The 14,557-nt window shown below is 35.9% G+C and overlaps 1 protein-coding gene across 1 annotated transcript in view; it reads left to right on the top strand.

Annotated features, from left to right (window-relative positions):
• Positions 1-739: 739 nt before the first annotated feature.
• LOC121421044 overlaps positions 740-14,557 on the top strand; it is a 68,444-nt gene continuing 54,626 nt past the window's right edge. Inside the window, exons 1-4 of the mRNA XM_041615641.1 lie at positions 740-774; positions 4,909-5,241; positions 6,356-6,410; positions 9,033-9,170. Of these exons, the coding sequence (XP_041471575.1) occupies positions 5,194-5,241; positions 6,356-6,410; positions 9,033-9,170 (241 nt within the window). The 5' untranslated portion in view covers positions 740-774; positions 4,909-5,193. The remainder of the gene's footprint in view (positions 775-4,908; positions 5,242-6,355; positions 6,411-9,032; positions 9,171-14,557) is intronic.

Here is a 14,557-nt window from a genome sequence, read left to right on the forward strand (position 1 = left end):
GAGACAGGTGAGTGCACAGTGCAGCGCGAATTCAGTACCCGTCATGCCCGTAAATGTTTTAGAAAACCACCCAGAGCAATAGAATTAATCCCGCAAAAATAACAGCGTTTAGATCAGGTGTAACGTTACATTAGTTCAGTATAATGAACTTAGTTCAGTTACGACTCCCTCGAGAAGTTATACCCACAACCCACATCAAAAATATAAACACTCGGGACTACACATCATAGATTGGAAACAATATAAGTTATCGCACAAATCTCTTTCAATCACTAACATCTTAGCGTAAATCTTGCAATCTGATTATTATTTGAGGATTTGAACAACTGAATTATTTCAAACTTTAATCATATTGTATGTTTTCAATTTAATACATGATAAAAATATGATTTTATACCATGGTGACGATGCTTATTATAGTAGCAATCAAGACCCAAGACGAAGAGATTTATTACGCCGCATGATGGCAGTATTACATTTTATACGAATGCTCGATCCATATCCGATAGAGGTATGCATTAAAACAAGAGGGAAAAGAAACTTAAATTATAGATTTTTTATACCTAACACCCGGTATTCGAACTTTGCGAGCCGTGTAAAGACGCTTAAAATAGTAATGAATAAAAATAAAAGTGAAGAATTCATAAAAAGCACTTCCAGCATAAAATGTGAAAATTTTCGATTGTACTCATATATACCCCTAATACCGAAATGGATTCATCCGCAAACTCAAACTTAACTCGAACTTGAGAGCTGAGGTAATCGCAAGGCAAAGTAAGCAAGTAATTCTGATAATTTTGTTTTTAGATTAATTGAATTGTACTTTTAATTTCTCATAATTTTGTAGCCCATAGATTCTTTTCACGCTGAAAGCCCAAAAGCCTGCTAAGGAATGGTGTGGCTCCTGAATACTGCCCACGGTATTAAAAGTCCCTTGTTGGAGCGGTGCTTGGGTTGTTGCTAGGTTTGCTCACATTTTCTGTCCCCGGAGTTGCGGGACCGGGCGCTTGCCTCGACTCGATAGGTTCCAAGCCTCGCCCTCGGCCCTCGGGCTCAACGATCAACTTTATCAAGTTCATGGCTCAAATCAAGCAGCCGCGCACAAATCAGACGGTTGTTTGAGGGAATTGATTTAAAGTGTAAAAATTTAAAGCATGTATACCGTATGTCATGAACTCCGAGTCCGAACTAGCTGTGAGTAAGAGTAGGTACCGTAATGGGTACCGGTATGTTGCAAAAAAAAATCTCAGAAATAAGGTGTTTTCTTCATGGCATCATTTTCTTCAAGACCTTTAATTTAAAACCTCATTTATCTCAATAGCCCCAGAAATAAGAAAGTTATTGCAGTTTTAAGGTCATATAAATCGCCTATTCAATCCTTATGTATTCCTTTGTTTTTTAAGCCGAAAGTTGTGATCTTAACTGGGCCTGGGACCAAGGTGCACTAACAGAAAACAGTGCAATGCGCATGCATTTGCATATGGAAGTGCCCCAAAACACTCCCAAAAATAACAGACGCCGCCGAAACAGGGACATAAAAAACATCTTAAGTGTCAGTAGATTTCATTCAAATTTTACCACAATATAGTTTAAATGTTGCTCTATCGGGATGAATACATTTTAGAGTGGGATGATAACTGTAAATGTGAATAGCAAGAGGTTGAAAGCAAGGCCAAAGTTCAGTAGCAAACAGAGTCGCAAGATCACCAAGTGAAATTTTTTTTCAAATCTATACAGCTGCCATAAATATTCAACTATGTAAAAACAATGATGCCATGGGGAATAACCTTTCTTTGCACATGCAAAAACAATACAAAGCAAGACCTCCACAGTCGCCCTGCCCTGCAATTCTAGCCAGCACACTCAATGCCTCATTCAGAATGCACCTAGAGGGTGCAACATACCTAGTATGAGGGCCAGTAATGCCAGTATTGCATAAATTTATTTTACAGGCATTAAAGAAAATCACAATGGTTCAAGTTCAACTTACCCTCCGTTCCACTTTCCAGCTATTTATAACCCCAATCTCCCATACTTTACTTTATCATGGTATAATTTTATTGATATCGTCTGAATGTATACTATTGTAATCTGTATCTTGTTTGTTCTTGACTTAAAGTGATTGGTTAACATTGGTTTGACTTTTTAAAAATCTGAGCTAGAAGGTTACACTTGTCACCTGTGTATGTGATATGTTACAAAAATGAAGCCCAGAAAAAATTGCATTCGAAAATCATAAAAGTCAAAAGTGCTTCAAAAATTGAAATATAAGTGACCGGAAACACCATCATAATTTCATCCCATACATTTATGTGTACTATTTTGGCGTCTATAAGACGCCTATTTACATTAATCGGGGTTTGCCTTGTAGTTTTAGCTTTTCATTCTCAATAATGGTTGTTTTCAGGGTTTATTAGTTGTAATACATGCACTTGTACACATGTTTCATCTTGGTTTGAGAATTTTTTAAATCGGCTACTCACAAAGTTAAACAATACCTTTAAGACTATTTGGGAAATAAATCTTTAAATGAATTTGAATTTTAAAGATGCCTTTTATTCATGTTTTCACATTGATCAAGGATTTTTTTTCTAACTCTATGTTCAAGTCGTGAATGGAAATGGCAGGTCCAATTTTTGTGGACTTGCCCTGAAGATGGTTTGTGTAGTGTGGAGTGCAAGGATCATAATAATAATAGGCATTTATAAAGCTCCATCTATCTATATATAGATATTTCGAGGCGCACAAGAAAAGAAAGTTTGGATGAGTGTCAAAGTGCCAATAACTAATGTTAGAAAAGATTAGACTTCAGTTTGGATTTGAAAGTCTCCAGTGATGGTATAATTCTTAAATTTAATGGCAAATTATTCCAGAGAGAAGATGCTGAGGCAGAGAAAGCTCGTGCACCATATGCTACACGTGTCTTGGGAGTCTTAAGAAGTTGCAGGTGTGATGATCTTAGGCTACGAACAGGTTTATAAGTAGGAGTGGGCTATAAATGGGTGATTTTTGGTTTTACTGTGGGAACAGTTTTTTTGTGTTCCTTTTACCTTATCTCAACATGAAATGACAATATTTTTTGTCTCGGGTCCGAGAAAAAAGTGTGCCGGGCCAAAATCCAAAATGGCCGCCAAAACCCCCCAAAATCACAGTTTGGGCCACAACTTCTTTATTTGGTGGTCTTTTTCTCTGGTTTTGGTGTCTATTCATATGTTTTAGGGGGCAGGCAATTTGTTTTTCCTATAATTAGCACTTTTAAACCATTATTTGTAGAGTTAAAAGGTAATTATACCTAAATTTTCAAATTTTTATAGCCTTTTTTCAGCCAAATGTAGGTTTTATTGTCCTGGAGTTCTTGGATATTAGATGGTACATGTACGAGGTCAACAATAGCAAGCAGCTTTTTAGAGCTATATTGCTTTTATTCCTCTGATATAAGTTTAACGGATATTTGTGAAATATATCTTTTTAAATAAAAATGTTAATTATCCATAGGGGCAATGCAGTGTACAATGTACTACTGTACACACTGCACTGCATATATATTGACCACCATGACATATGACAAGGCCTGTATATAAACTATAGTGTCATAGAAATAAGCTCTTAAGGTTTAAAATTAGATTGTGAATTGTGAATTTGATTGCTTGTCAGCTGATGTACATGATGAAACCAGCAACGTAAATTGCACATAAAATATCACATATCATATACGTACATCACATATCTACATGTAGCCATATCTTCTTCATTTGGAGGCTTTTTTACCTGGTTGTGGTGTCTAACTGGCCTATGTTTATGGGGTCAGGTAACTATATAATCATGGTAACATTGATCAACAGCCAATCAGAACCAAGGATTCCATGTAAGTTACCATTAAGTTAACATAATGGTAAATTTTTATGCAACGGGGCCCAGAATATCTAGTGTAAATGCCATGTTGTGGGGTTAATTAGCTTTCTCCGCCCCCTGAATTAGCATATTTGACAAAACATGTCCTCAGTTTCTGAGACAAAACATATCTTCAATTTCTGAGGCATCTAATTCTAAACCTAAGAGCTCATTTCTACATGTATAACACTATAGTTTATACATGCCTTGTCATGGTGGCCAATGCATTTATGCAGTGCAGTATGTACAGTACATTGTATACTGTATAGCCCCTATGGATAATTAACATTTTTTTTAATTTAAGATATATTTCACAAATATCCGTAAAACCCATAGTAGAGGAATAAAAGCGATATAGCTCTATGAAGCTGCTTGCTATTGTTGATCTCGTACATGTACCATCTAATATCCAAGAACCCCAGGACGATAAAATCTACTTTTTGGCTGAAAAAAGGCTATAAAAATTGAAAAATTTTGGTATAATTACCTTTTAACTCTACATATAATGGTTTAAAAGTACTAATTATAGGAAAAACAAATTGCCTGCCCCCAAATACATATGAATAGACACCAAAACCAAAGAAAAAGACCACCAAATAAAGAAGTTGTGGCCAAAACTGTGATTTTGGGTGGTTTTGGCGGCCATTTTGGATTTTGGCCCGGCACACTTTTTTCTCGGACCCAAGACAAAAAATATTGTCATTTCATGTTGAGATACATTACAAGGAATAAAAAAAAACTGTTCCCATATTGAAATTACAAAAAAAGTATTTTTGACCCATGTATAGCCCACTCCTATTATAAGGTATGACAAGGTCTTGTAGATATTTTGGTGCCAAACCGGTTAACACTTTCATCACCTAAAGTTGTAGTCTCTTCCTCTAGAGACCCCCAAAATCAAATTAAAATATCCTTAGAGACTTTCAAATCTGAACAAAATTAAGCTATTGTGAAGTGATAATTCTATTTCTACTCCTCTACTTTTTACTTTTCTTTGATATTTCTTCAACAATTCAGGTTTCTTCCACAGTAAAAGTCACCTGGAGATTTACATGAAGGCGATCACTATCCTAGATCTTGTAACTCTATGAATCAGTGACAGTGCAGCTCCGCCTTAGATGATATAAACCTTGGTTTATCAATTGATGATTTCCACGAGCTTCCCTATTTGCCTCGCTTGTAATGGCAAAGCTCACTGGGGCGTGTCTTCCATGATGTAGTGATTATGATTGGCTGTTACTTAAGGGGACTCTTCCATTAGTTCTTGGGGAGGTTCAACAGCAGTGGCAAAAGACATTCACCATGTCATTTCTGCAAGGAACATCTCGCATTAACTTTGAATATGACCTTGTGAGTATATATATATACATTTACAAGATACATGTATTTGTAGGTGTCATCAATACATTAGGAATATAGTGAATTAGAGACTCATAAAAATGTCAGTGTGTCATAGATTTAGTTGGAAGATGGAAGGATAATACTTTCCATGAAAGGAATTGCGAAGTTGGTAAACAAAACTTCCCACAATACTTCTTGCAGTCTGCAGATGTATTTGCTGAGTACTGTAAACGCTGTTATTTTCGCGGGATTAATTTTTCGCGCTCGGGCGGCTTCAAACATATTCGCGGGTTTTTAAATTCGCGCTGCATACTCCATAATCACAAAGTCACTTCCTTCTTGCCATCCCTGAATGGTTTTAATTAAAATTTCAGCAACGAAATTGTATTTTTTTATCATAATTTTAGCTCTAGGGCCGCATAATTCAGCATTGTTTTGATCTAATCATGAGCTTTGTGACATTTAGCGCAACTTTTCTTTGCGGGGCGGACATCGGGAAAGGCAAAACGGAGGCGCTGCTAGCTGATGGCCTGGGATAGACGGCCGAGCACCGGGTAAGGATCGGGGGGACTATGGCTATTAAAAGTGCATGGGATCAATCAACAAACACGGGCGATCGACCCAACGTCTTCTCAAAAACTAAACAGATCTAAACACTCACCAATCAAATAGCAAAAGCAATTTATATTTCAACCAAAATCATAATTTAAATACCGATCTGTGACTGTTAAAAAAATGATTTACGCAAGCTTGCTTGCGTAAATGCCGCCCTCTTTAGATCAAATTATGCAATCTCTTTGCCAAAACGATACACGCAGTTGATAGATGCTCATAAATTCGCGTGTTTTTAAATTCGCGCTCGCCGATCTTTCCGCGAAATGCGCGAAAATTTCCACACCGCGAATATTTCCACTTTTACAGTATTTGAAAAGGTGAGATTGGGTTTACATTGTAATATCACCAAACAATAGTTTGACCATGTTTCTGTATATCTTTGCTTTGAATTCATTTCTTTTGCTGCTCCATTTGAGCAACTCCATTAGAGCACATCCATTATAAGAGTGGCTTCAGTACATTAACAAAATAATAAGAAATTTTGTATTGTTTTCTTTATTTCCTTTAGAATCCCTATGAGAGCTTTATGAGAAATCACCTCAAGCACTATGGCTATTACACAGGTAAGTTTGGTATCTTGACTGCAATAGACCTGGGGGTGTTTCACAAAGGGTTAAGAATGACTTTATTAATAGAGTCCTGCTTTATAGTGCTGAGGCGCACATGATATGTAACACGCAGTCTTATTGATTAATACACAGTAACGTGTGTCCTCTTATGATTTGACCAATTCGGGGATAGCTTTTGTACAGCATACAACTGGAAAGTTAAGTTCGACTCTAAGTCATACTTTACTCTTTGTGAAACAACCCCTTGGATCTTGTTTCATAAACTTGTTCTATTTGCAATAACAGTTTAAAGCAACTGAAATACTTTAATCTGATTGGCTGATAGTGAACTTGTTATTGAAATTATGCATTTGTTATTGTAACAAGTTTTTATGAAACAGTACCCAGGTCAGCGGTGGATCTAGGATTTCGAAATAGAGGGGCGCAAAGATCGATTTTGAACATAGAAGAGTGTTTATCAAAATATACTGTGGGGGGGGGGGGGCTTGCACCCCACTCTGGGTCTTACATGTAGCTAATGACTGATTCTTATGACTAGTTCTATAGAGCTCTACACAATGATTCAATTCACTGTCTTATAAAATGTATAAATACATACGTGTACACATTATTTTGCTCAGGTATTAGAGCACTTCTGCACTTTTGTTGCCTTTATAGATCTAGACAATCCAAATGCCCATTGCTATTCCACAATTGATGGGGGGGGGGGCAATCAGAGCTGTTCCAAAGGCACATTACCTATTGTGTGTAATTCTTTATTACTAATATCCTCAATGATGTTTATTTTCAAACCAGTATTTTAGCACACAGGGTGGAAGTTTTGTTCAGTCTTTTCTTTGCTATATTTTCCTTGGCTCGACTGCACTATTACACATCACCTGAATTATTTTTCTGTTGAACATTCTTTTTTATTAGATTATTGTTTTTTTGTATGTTTTGGGGAAAAAGGTTTATACTCATAAAGAATCATAATTTTGCAGTGAAGCATACCCTCACTGATTATTCATTCAGTCTTCGCCTGTTTAAATAAAGAAAAATAACTTACTGCACAACTTTGGGTATGATCATGGGCATCGATGCAGAGGAATATCTTCATTTTTTAATTTTTTTTTTTGGGGGGGGCATGAGATGCAACAATAGACCAGTTCGTAGTTATTCATGGACAATTTCGGTCAAATGACCTTTCATTTCTTTCATTATGATAGGCAGATTTCAAAGCAAGATATTACGTAAACTTGCCTTACATAGCAGGATGAAGAAATTGAATGGACCACGTGACTAGAATAGCACACCAATGAACACTTGTATTTATTGCATTCCTACTTTGAATACAAATCATAGCATGTTGCACGATGTACTTGGCAAACTGTTAAATACCAGTCGTTCGTGGACGCATTGTTGTTTTTTGTGAATGTAAAAGAAAAACAAAAATTCAAAAGAATATATGAATAATCAAGACGTCAAAGTTGGTGTTTATCTCATTCTCATTAGATTTTAAACCACCATGTCACTTCAGTACAAATGACCTTCCTCTGATCATGCGTAGAATCTTTTGATCATGCGCAGAAAGGAACTACGAACTGGCTTATACATTGTAGATCCCCCTCCCCCCCACAAAAGATAATTCTCTGTGCTGACATCCATGGGAATGATGGTTATTAAATTGAGAATACAGTCAACTAAAATTTTTCAGGGAAAAAAAGTGGCACTCAAATCAAGTCATATACAAGTACCAGTAGACCTATTCATTCATTGGAGGCTGGCTTAATGCTACCTGTTCGAAACATCTTTCAAAGATGCAAGCAAGCCTTGTGGATCGTACATACTGTTCTTATTCAGACTTGATTTCCATTGAACAGATCAATGTCAATGTTCTTTTAATATAGTTGATCGTTTTTCTTGTTGTATTGCTCTGTTTGTGATAATGATGATTATCATGAAGATTAATTGCTCTCATAAAACTTGGATATTTTGGGTCCATTTCAACAGAATTGCAAAGTCAATTTGCAATCATTGTAATTACCATGGAAACCTTGATTGTGATTGGCTGGTGTAGTTGTCATAATTTCTAAGTCACTATAATCAGTGTTCTAGCTACATGTATAGCCTTTTTCGTGATGGTTGCAATTTCACAGTAGTACAAAGTACTTTGAGGCCAAGGTAGTGTGGTCTTAAAGCTGAAAGCAAATGAACATCATGTCATGACAACCTGACATTCGCAAATCTTTGAAAATAAACCAATTTTTAATATACGGTGTATCAAATATAAAAATGTTTATTGTAAATTATGCAAATAAAACAAGATTACTGATGGAAATTCTTCTTTTCAAGGAGTTTTGTTTGAAACACTTTTCTATTTGAAATTAGTGGTGGTCGGTAATGGTGTTTTTTTTATGAGTGGTGGTCAGAAATCTGTGACGGTTGAGCCAACCACTGCCGAACACTGTCCTATAATACGATGGGGCCCCATATCAGCGATAATTTCATTCAAACATCAAACTGCTTTCTGCTCCGTCAGAATGTATACCCAGTTTAAAGAGTTGACTGTATTCATAATCACTTCTTTTACACATTGTGATCTATACACTAACCACCCACACGCACACTGTGTGTTAGGTCGCAATGAGAATTACCGGACTCCCAACAAGGCCTTGAATGCATGGGACCGTGGCAACGGTTACGAGCTGAGTGATGGGGCGTCCGATACCGAATACGAGAACCAAGCCCTTAAAGATGACGACAAAAATGACCTGGGTGAGTTTCACTATTCTATTCTGTTGAATTCCATTCTTTCCCATTGACTATGTACATAGCGAATGCACCTGTAGCGAAGAGTGGTGACAAAGTTTCACGAAGAGGCCTCTATTTTGAGCACACTAATAATTTGTGAAATACTTTTGTTTGATTAACCTGTATTAAAAGGCACTGTGTTTTATTTTTCCACACTAATATTCTTTGTTGATGTCTTGTATTTGTTGGGTACTCCATTCTGAACCTTCTATGATTTGGACGAATAAAAAAAATCAGACAAACAATACAGTAAAAATTTAGATTGGATGAAAAATAAGAAAATTTAGACATTTTTAAATGTTGTGCATTATATCGGTCAAACAGTTTCATGCATGTTTTCATGATTCATGAACATTAACGATGGAAATGATAATTAAATGTTATATGTCTCACTTATTCTTTTATATTTTTTGTATGAAAATACTGTATATTTCCTTGAAATTTTGTCCTTGAAGAAAATAAACTATATTTTATAAATGTAACTTGTGAATAGTAGTATCTATACTACTATTCACAAGTTACATTGAATGGCAATTTTACACGTTAACAGAGGAACCAGTTATCAAAACTTGTTTTCACTTTAGGGAAAAATTCAGATATTTCAGAACTACTATAAAAAATAATGAGTGCTGACATCATCAACTCATTTGTATACTTGCTGTCTTGTACTGTTTTGTGTTCAAATTAAGCTAAACTTTGAAAATTCATTCTTAAGATTACCAAAATTTTACGTCTGATTTTGATGAAGCCTTTTGTTTGTTTGATAGACTTAGCCTTTAAATTCATTCACTCGTATATCTTTACCGACGAATCTCTCAAAGAACTTTTGTTTCCCATACTAACAAATTGCTTATCTTTTTCACGATTAAACATTCTCCACCTGAAACTATTTGCTCATGTTTTGTCTTTTTTCCATGCCAAACTTAAAACCTTATTTTAAATGCTATGTTTGTTGTTGCTGAGCTACCATTGAATTTATATAACAGAAATTCCTTTTATGATCATTATCAATGAGTTTCTGTTGCGATGATCTTACATGTAGTTACATAAATCACTGTATTATCACCATATTATTACTTTTTGTTGCTGTCTATTGTATGCTACATTTTACTCTTTCAATTATGCCCCTATTGTTGTTTTTACTGTGTAAAAAGATACAGAAATATCTGTATTGAATATTTCAGCAGAGTAAGTACCCCCTCTATTGATAGCTAAAAGTCCAACGTCGATAACTCTGCTGATCTGTCAATACATTACCTTGCGTCCTATACTATCCCACTAATTAATTTACTGCCCTTTTCCGCATTCATCACCACTTCACATATTCAAGTATCCTGGATGCGGTTGCTAGGCAACAATGATATTAAGTTTAATAGCTGATTGGATGATGGTGTTTCACTGTAATTGAGTGCAAATTGTAATATAGGTAGATTCGATTGTAATTTTAATTTGTATTTCAGAATTTCCACAGAAGGCGCATTTAATATCAATTGATGTTACCTTAGAAATATAAAATAAATACTTTTCACCATTTACAGGTAAAGGTTTCATGACTCCTGCTTTGTTTGGCAAAAACAAATGTCATAGGCTCATTAAATAAATCTGTTTATTCATTGCTCCTCAAATTGGTGATAAATTTTGAATTTGCTATTAATTTAAATCACATTTTCAAGAAAAAAAGGATATGCGTAGGCCTACATGTAGTTTATACAGTATGTTGTACATGCAACATCAGAGTCAAAGTGAATCTTATAGGCATATGTTGAATAACAAGTGATTTTGTTGATTTTCATGGCAATTAATTATTGATAAATAGTGAGTGATGGACATCACTAACTCTCTCATTTGCATGTCACTGAGTTGCGCATATGACTGTTTTGTGAAAATAAGTGAAACTTTAAAATGTCATAACTTTCTTATTCTACATCCGATTTTGATGGCATTTTCATCAGCATTATTTATTCGAATCAACATTTTTCTGGGATGGACTTGACCTTTTATTTTTGCCTGCTCTCCTTATCCCGAAAACTTGGATACTCACATGTACATAAAACCAAACATGCAATTTCCTGTACACTCGCTGCATAGGGTACATGCTCCTGATTATTGACTTTGTAGTTTACCAACAATTAACAATAGAGGCTGGATACTGATATTGTACTTGTATTAATCACCCTCAAAGTATCTAAACAATGAAGACTGTGGCTTCTTTTTTTTTTAGTTTGGAGGATCTTTTGAATTATGTGTATGTAGGTTTGCAAGGGCAGCTGATGGATTTCTGAATGCTATTCACTATTCAGGCAGGGAGCAATCAATAGTTGCGTTCATACGGTGGCTAATTATTGATTAGGAGAGCTTGCACACCTGAATAAACTTTGACAGTGATATTCCAGAAGACACCTCATAAACTTTCAAGTGAGACTTGGTCCCACTGATTTCCAGTTGATGATTAAGTCATGGAACCAGAAATGCTGTAATGAACCCAGGGTCTCTTTTTATAAAGACTTGTTGTTATAACAAATAATCAAATCAATGATTTTAGTACTTAGCCTAAAATTGTATATTGCAAATTTGTTTTAATTATTTCAACAAGCTTCATGTAATGTGCCATTGTGCATCTATTAGTGCTCTGGGAGAGGGGTCACATTTACATTTGAGCTACATGTGGTTTGATACTGTGTTCACACAATTAGAAACAACGAATGAGGACCTCATCAGCTTGTGGATAGATCAAGCATAAACGAGTAGAAATCATGTAAATTCTATTCTTTGACTGTTGCTTTTGAGTGCATCTTCACATGCTAAGCTTTATCGTACTGTGAGCAATTTATCAAATTTTCAATGAAACTAAATACAGACTCTTTTCTTATTAAGTTTATCATTGTGTGAACAGATCTAATAATAGTCTTCTGTGCATACTTGTGAAGACGACTTAGAATCAATAATCCAAGGTGATAGATAAAGTGAGGGTCTATTGAAGGCGAGAGTATTGATGCATTGTGCTGCTTTCATTCTAATAGAGGAAGCTTGGATACTAGTGAATTTACATTGTACAGTATACACATTATTTTAAGCTTTGATTTAAATGAAAACAGAATTACTGCAAAGATACCAACTCCATGTACCCTCTTTTGCAACATTAAATATGACCTTTTAATGAAAATATACATACAAAACTACAATTCAGATTTCATTGAAGTACATCCCTCCCCCCCCCCCCCCCCGGATTAAATTGGCTATTGCAAAGGATTAAAATACTGATTTTTTTTCTATCCAAAATTTTTTTTTTCTCCATTCCTCAAGAAACTGCAGTCCATTCGTTGGATGATTTTTCTAACTGCACTCATATGTACACACAGTCAGTTTATAAATTGAAACTGCCTTCAGATTCTTTTACTAATTTCCACTTTAATTTGTTCCTGGTCAAGTTTTTGATCAATACATGTCAGCATTGTCGACCTCTGACTTGTACTTGTGCATGGAGATTGGGTCGTAAAATTTGTTTTCTTCGTTGTGACAATATGTAGAGAAGATCAATACTTGGATTGAATGGGAAGATGAGATAGAGAGACTAGTACCCTTTTCATAAACCCATCCTCCAATTAGCCGCCTAAGAGTAATGCGGATAATTCAATAAAAATTGCGTTCACAAACTCCGAAAATAAGCCGCATTATTTTTATCAGCGCCCGTCCTGAAAAAGGCAGATAATCGTCATGACAACTGGACACGCCCCCTCCGATGCGGTTTTGTTGGAAAAGGGTAACCTTGTGACCGCACCATGGCAATTATCCGCATTATTTGGAAATGCGTTCATAAACTCAAAATCTTGTCCCGATGCTGCTATTATGCGGATAATAGCAGCATCAAAATAATGCGGTCCTCCTCCAATTTTACGACCAAATTATGCTGCTATTAGCCGCATAATTGGGTTTATGAAAGGGGTGTAGGGCAGTGGAAAGGGAGGATGTATGTTCTCATTCAAATTAAGAATGAATTATACATCATCGTTGGGAGGACAGAAAGAGCGTGAGAGGGAAAGGAAGAAGGGGAAGGGAGGGAAGAGAGAGATAGAGAGTGAAAAAAGAGACTGCAAGGAGAAAGAAACGAGGGAGACAGGAATCATACCTGTAGAGGGGGAGGGGGTGTGTATTGTGAAGAGGGATAGGGGTGGGATGGAGGGGGGGAAATGCGTATGTAAATCAAAGGGAATAAGGAGAACACTCCCCCCCACAAAAGGTCACTTCTGGGGCCCCCTAACACAAAGCTTAGCAGTGATAGAACATTTTTCTATGATTGATTCCATTGGCTAAAATGTACAGTCAATCGTAAAAATAAAGCGTACGATTAATTGCTAACCTTTGTGTTACGGGATCCTGGAGATATTTTGTGAAATAAATAATTCAAGAAAAAAAATACAAAGAAAACAATACATGTACATATTTTTTAGCATCTGCTTACATACTATACATGTGGGTATAAAAGGATCAATGATTATTGAAGATGTGTATGACAGCAAAATAGCAAGAAAAAATAGAAAAGAAGGCTAAAATTGATTACACAAAATACACTGTCTGTCAAAAGACAGTGGACCTTGGGTACAAGAGAACCAAAAATAATTATATGTAGCCAATATCACTGCAAGGACATTGTAATGCTTCAACTTGTGTGTTGTACATGTAGATACATTGTACATACTAGCAGTGGCAAAATAACTAGATAATTGCATGTATCACTACATAATAGATTGATGCTGCTCAAAGCAATTAAAACCAACACTCTCATTACCGACAGTAATGCATGGACTCCCCAAGGGCATCATCCCCATACCTTTCATCAATTAAAAACAGGCTTCCCTGGTTGCCCATAGCGACGGGGCCTATAATCCATTTAATGTCATCCCGTTATTGCTTGGTGTTAGAATGTTCATTGAGACGAAATGATGTGTTCCGTGGTGTCGAGCTGACCCAGCTTTTCATTATCGTCTCCCCCGTCGATGCATTATCAATGCAGTCACCTGCTCCAGCTTTTAATGAATATTTTTTCTCTCACTGGAGCCGATAAAAATATATCTCTATTGAGGCCTTCTCTCACTTTATGCTTGTCAATGTACCTTTGGAGAAAACACTCTTTATTTGTGCTTACATCATATACGTCAGGACCAATGAAGGTGTTACTTCACGTTCGGAGTGAAGGAATTTTGTGCCTTGGATTGCGAATGGATTTTTATTTGAACAGTAATTTTTTGTCATCCCTGAACGTGGAAGGATTTTAAATCTTGGTAAGGTATTTTGATCTAGCAGTTGGATGATTACATTTCTTTGCGCAAACTCTTGATATGTACTGAAATGTT

Source organism: Lytechinus variegatus, chromosome 9, assembly GCF_018143015.1.
Source record: "Lytechinus variegatus isolate NC3 chromosome 9, Lvar_3.0, whole genome shotgun sequence".
Classification (NCBI taxonomy): Eukaryota; Metazoa; Echinodermata; class Echinoidea; order Temnopleuroida; family Toxopneustidae; genus Lytechinus; species Lytechinus variegatus.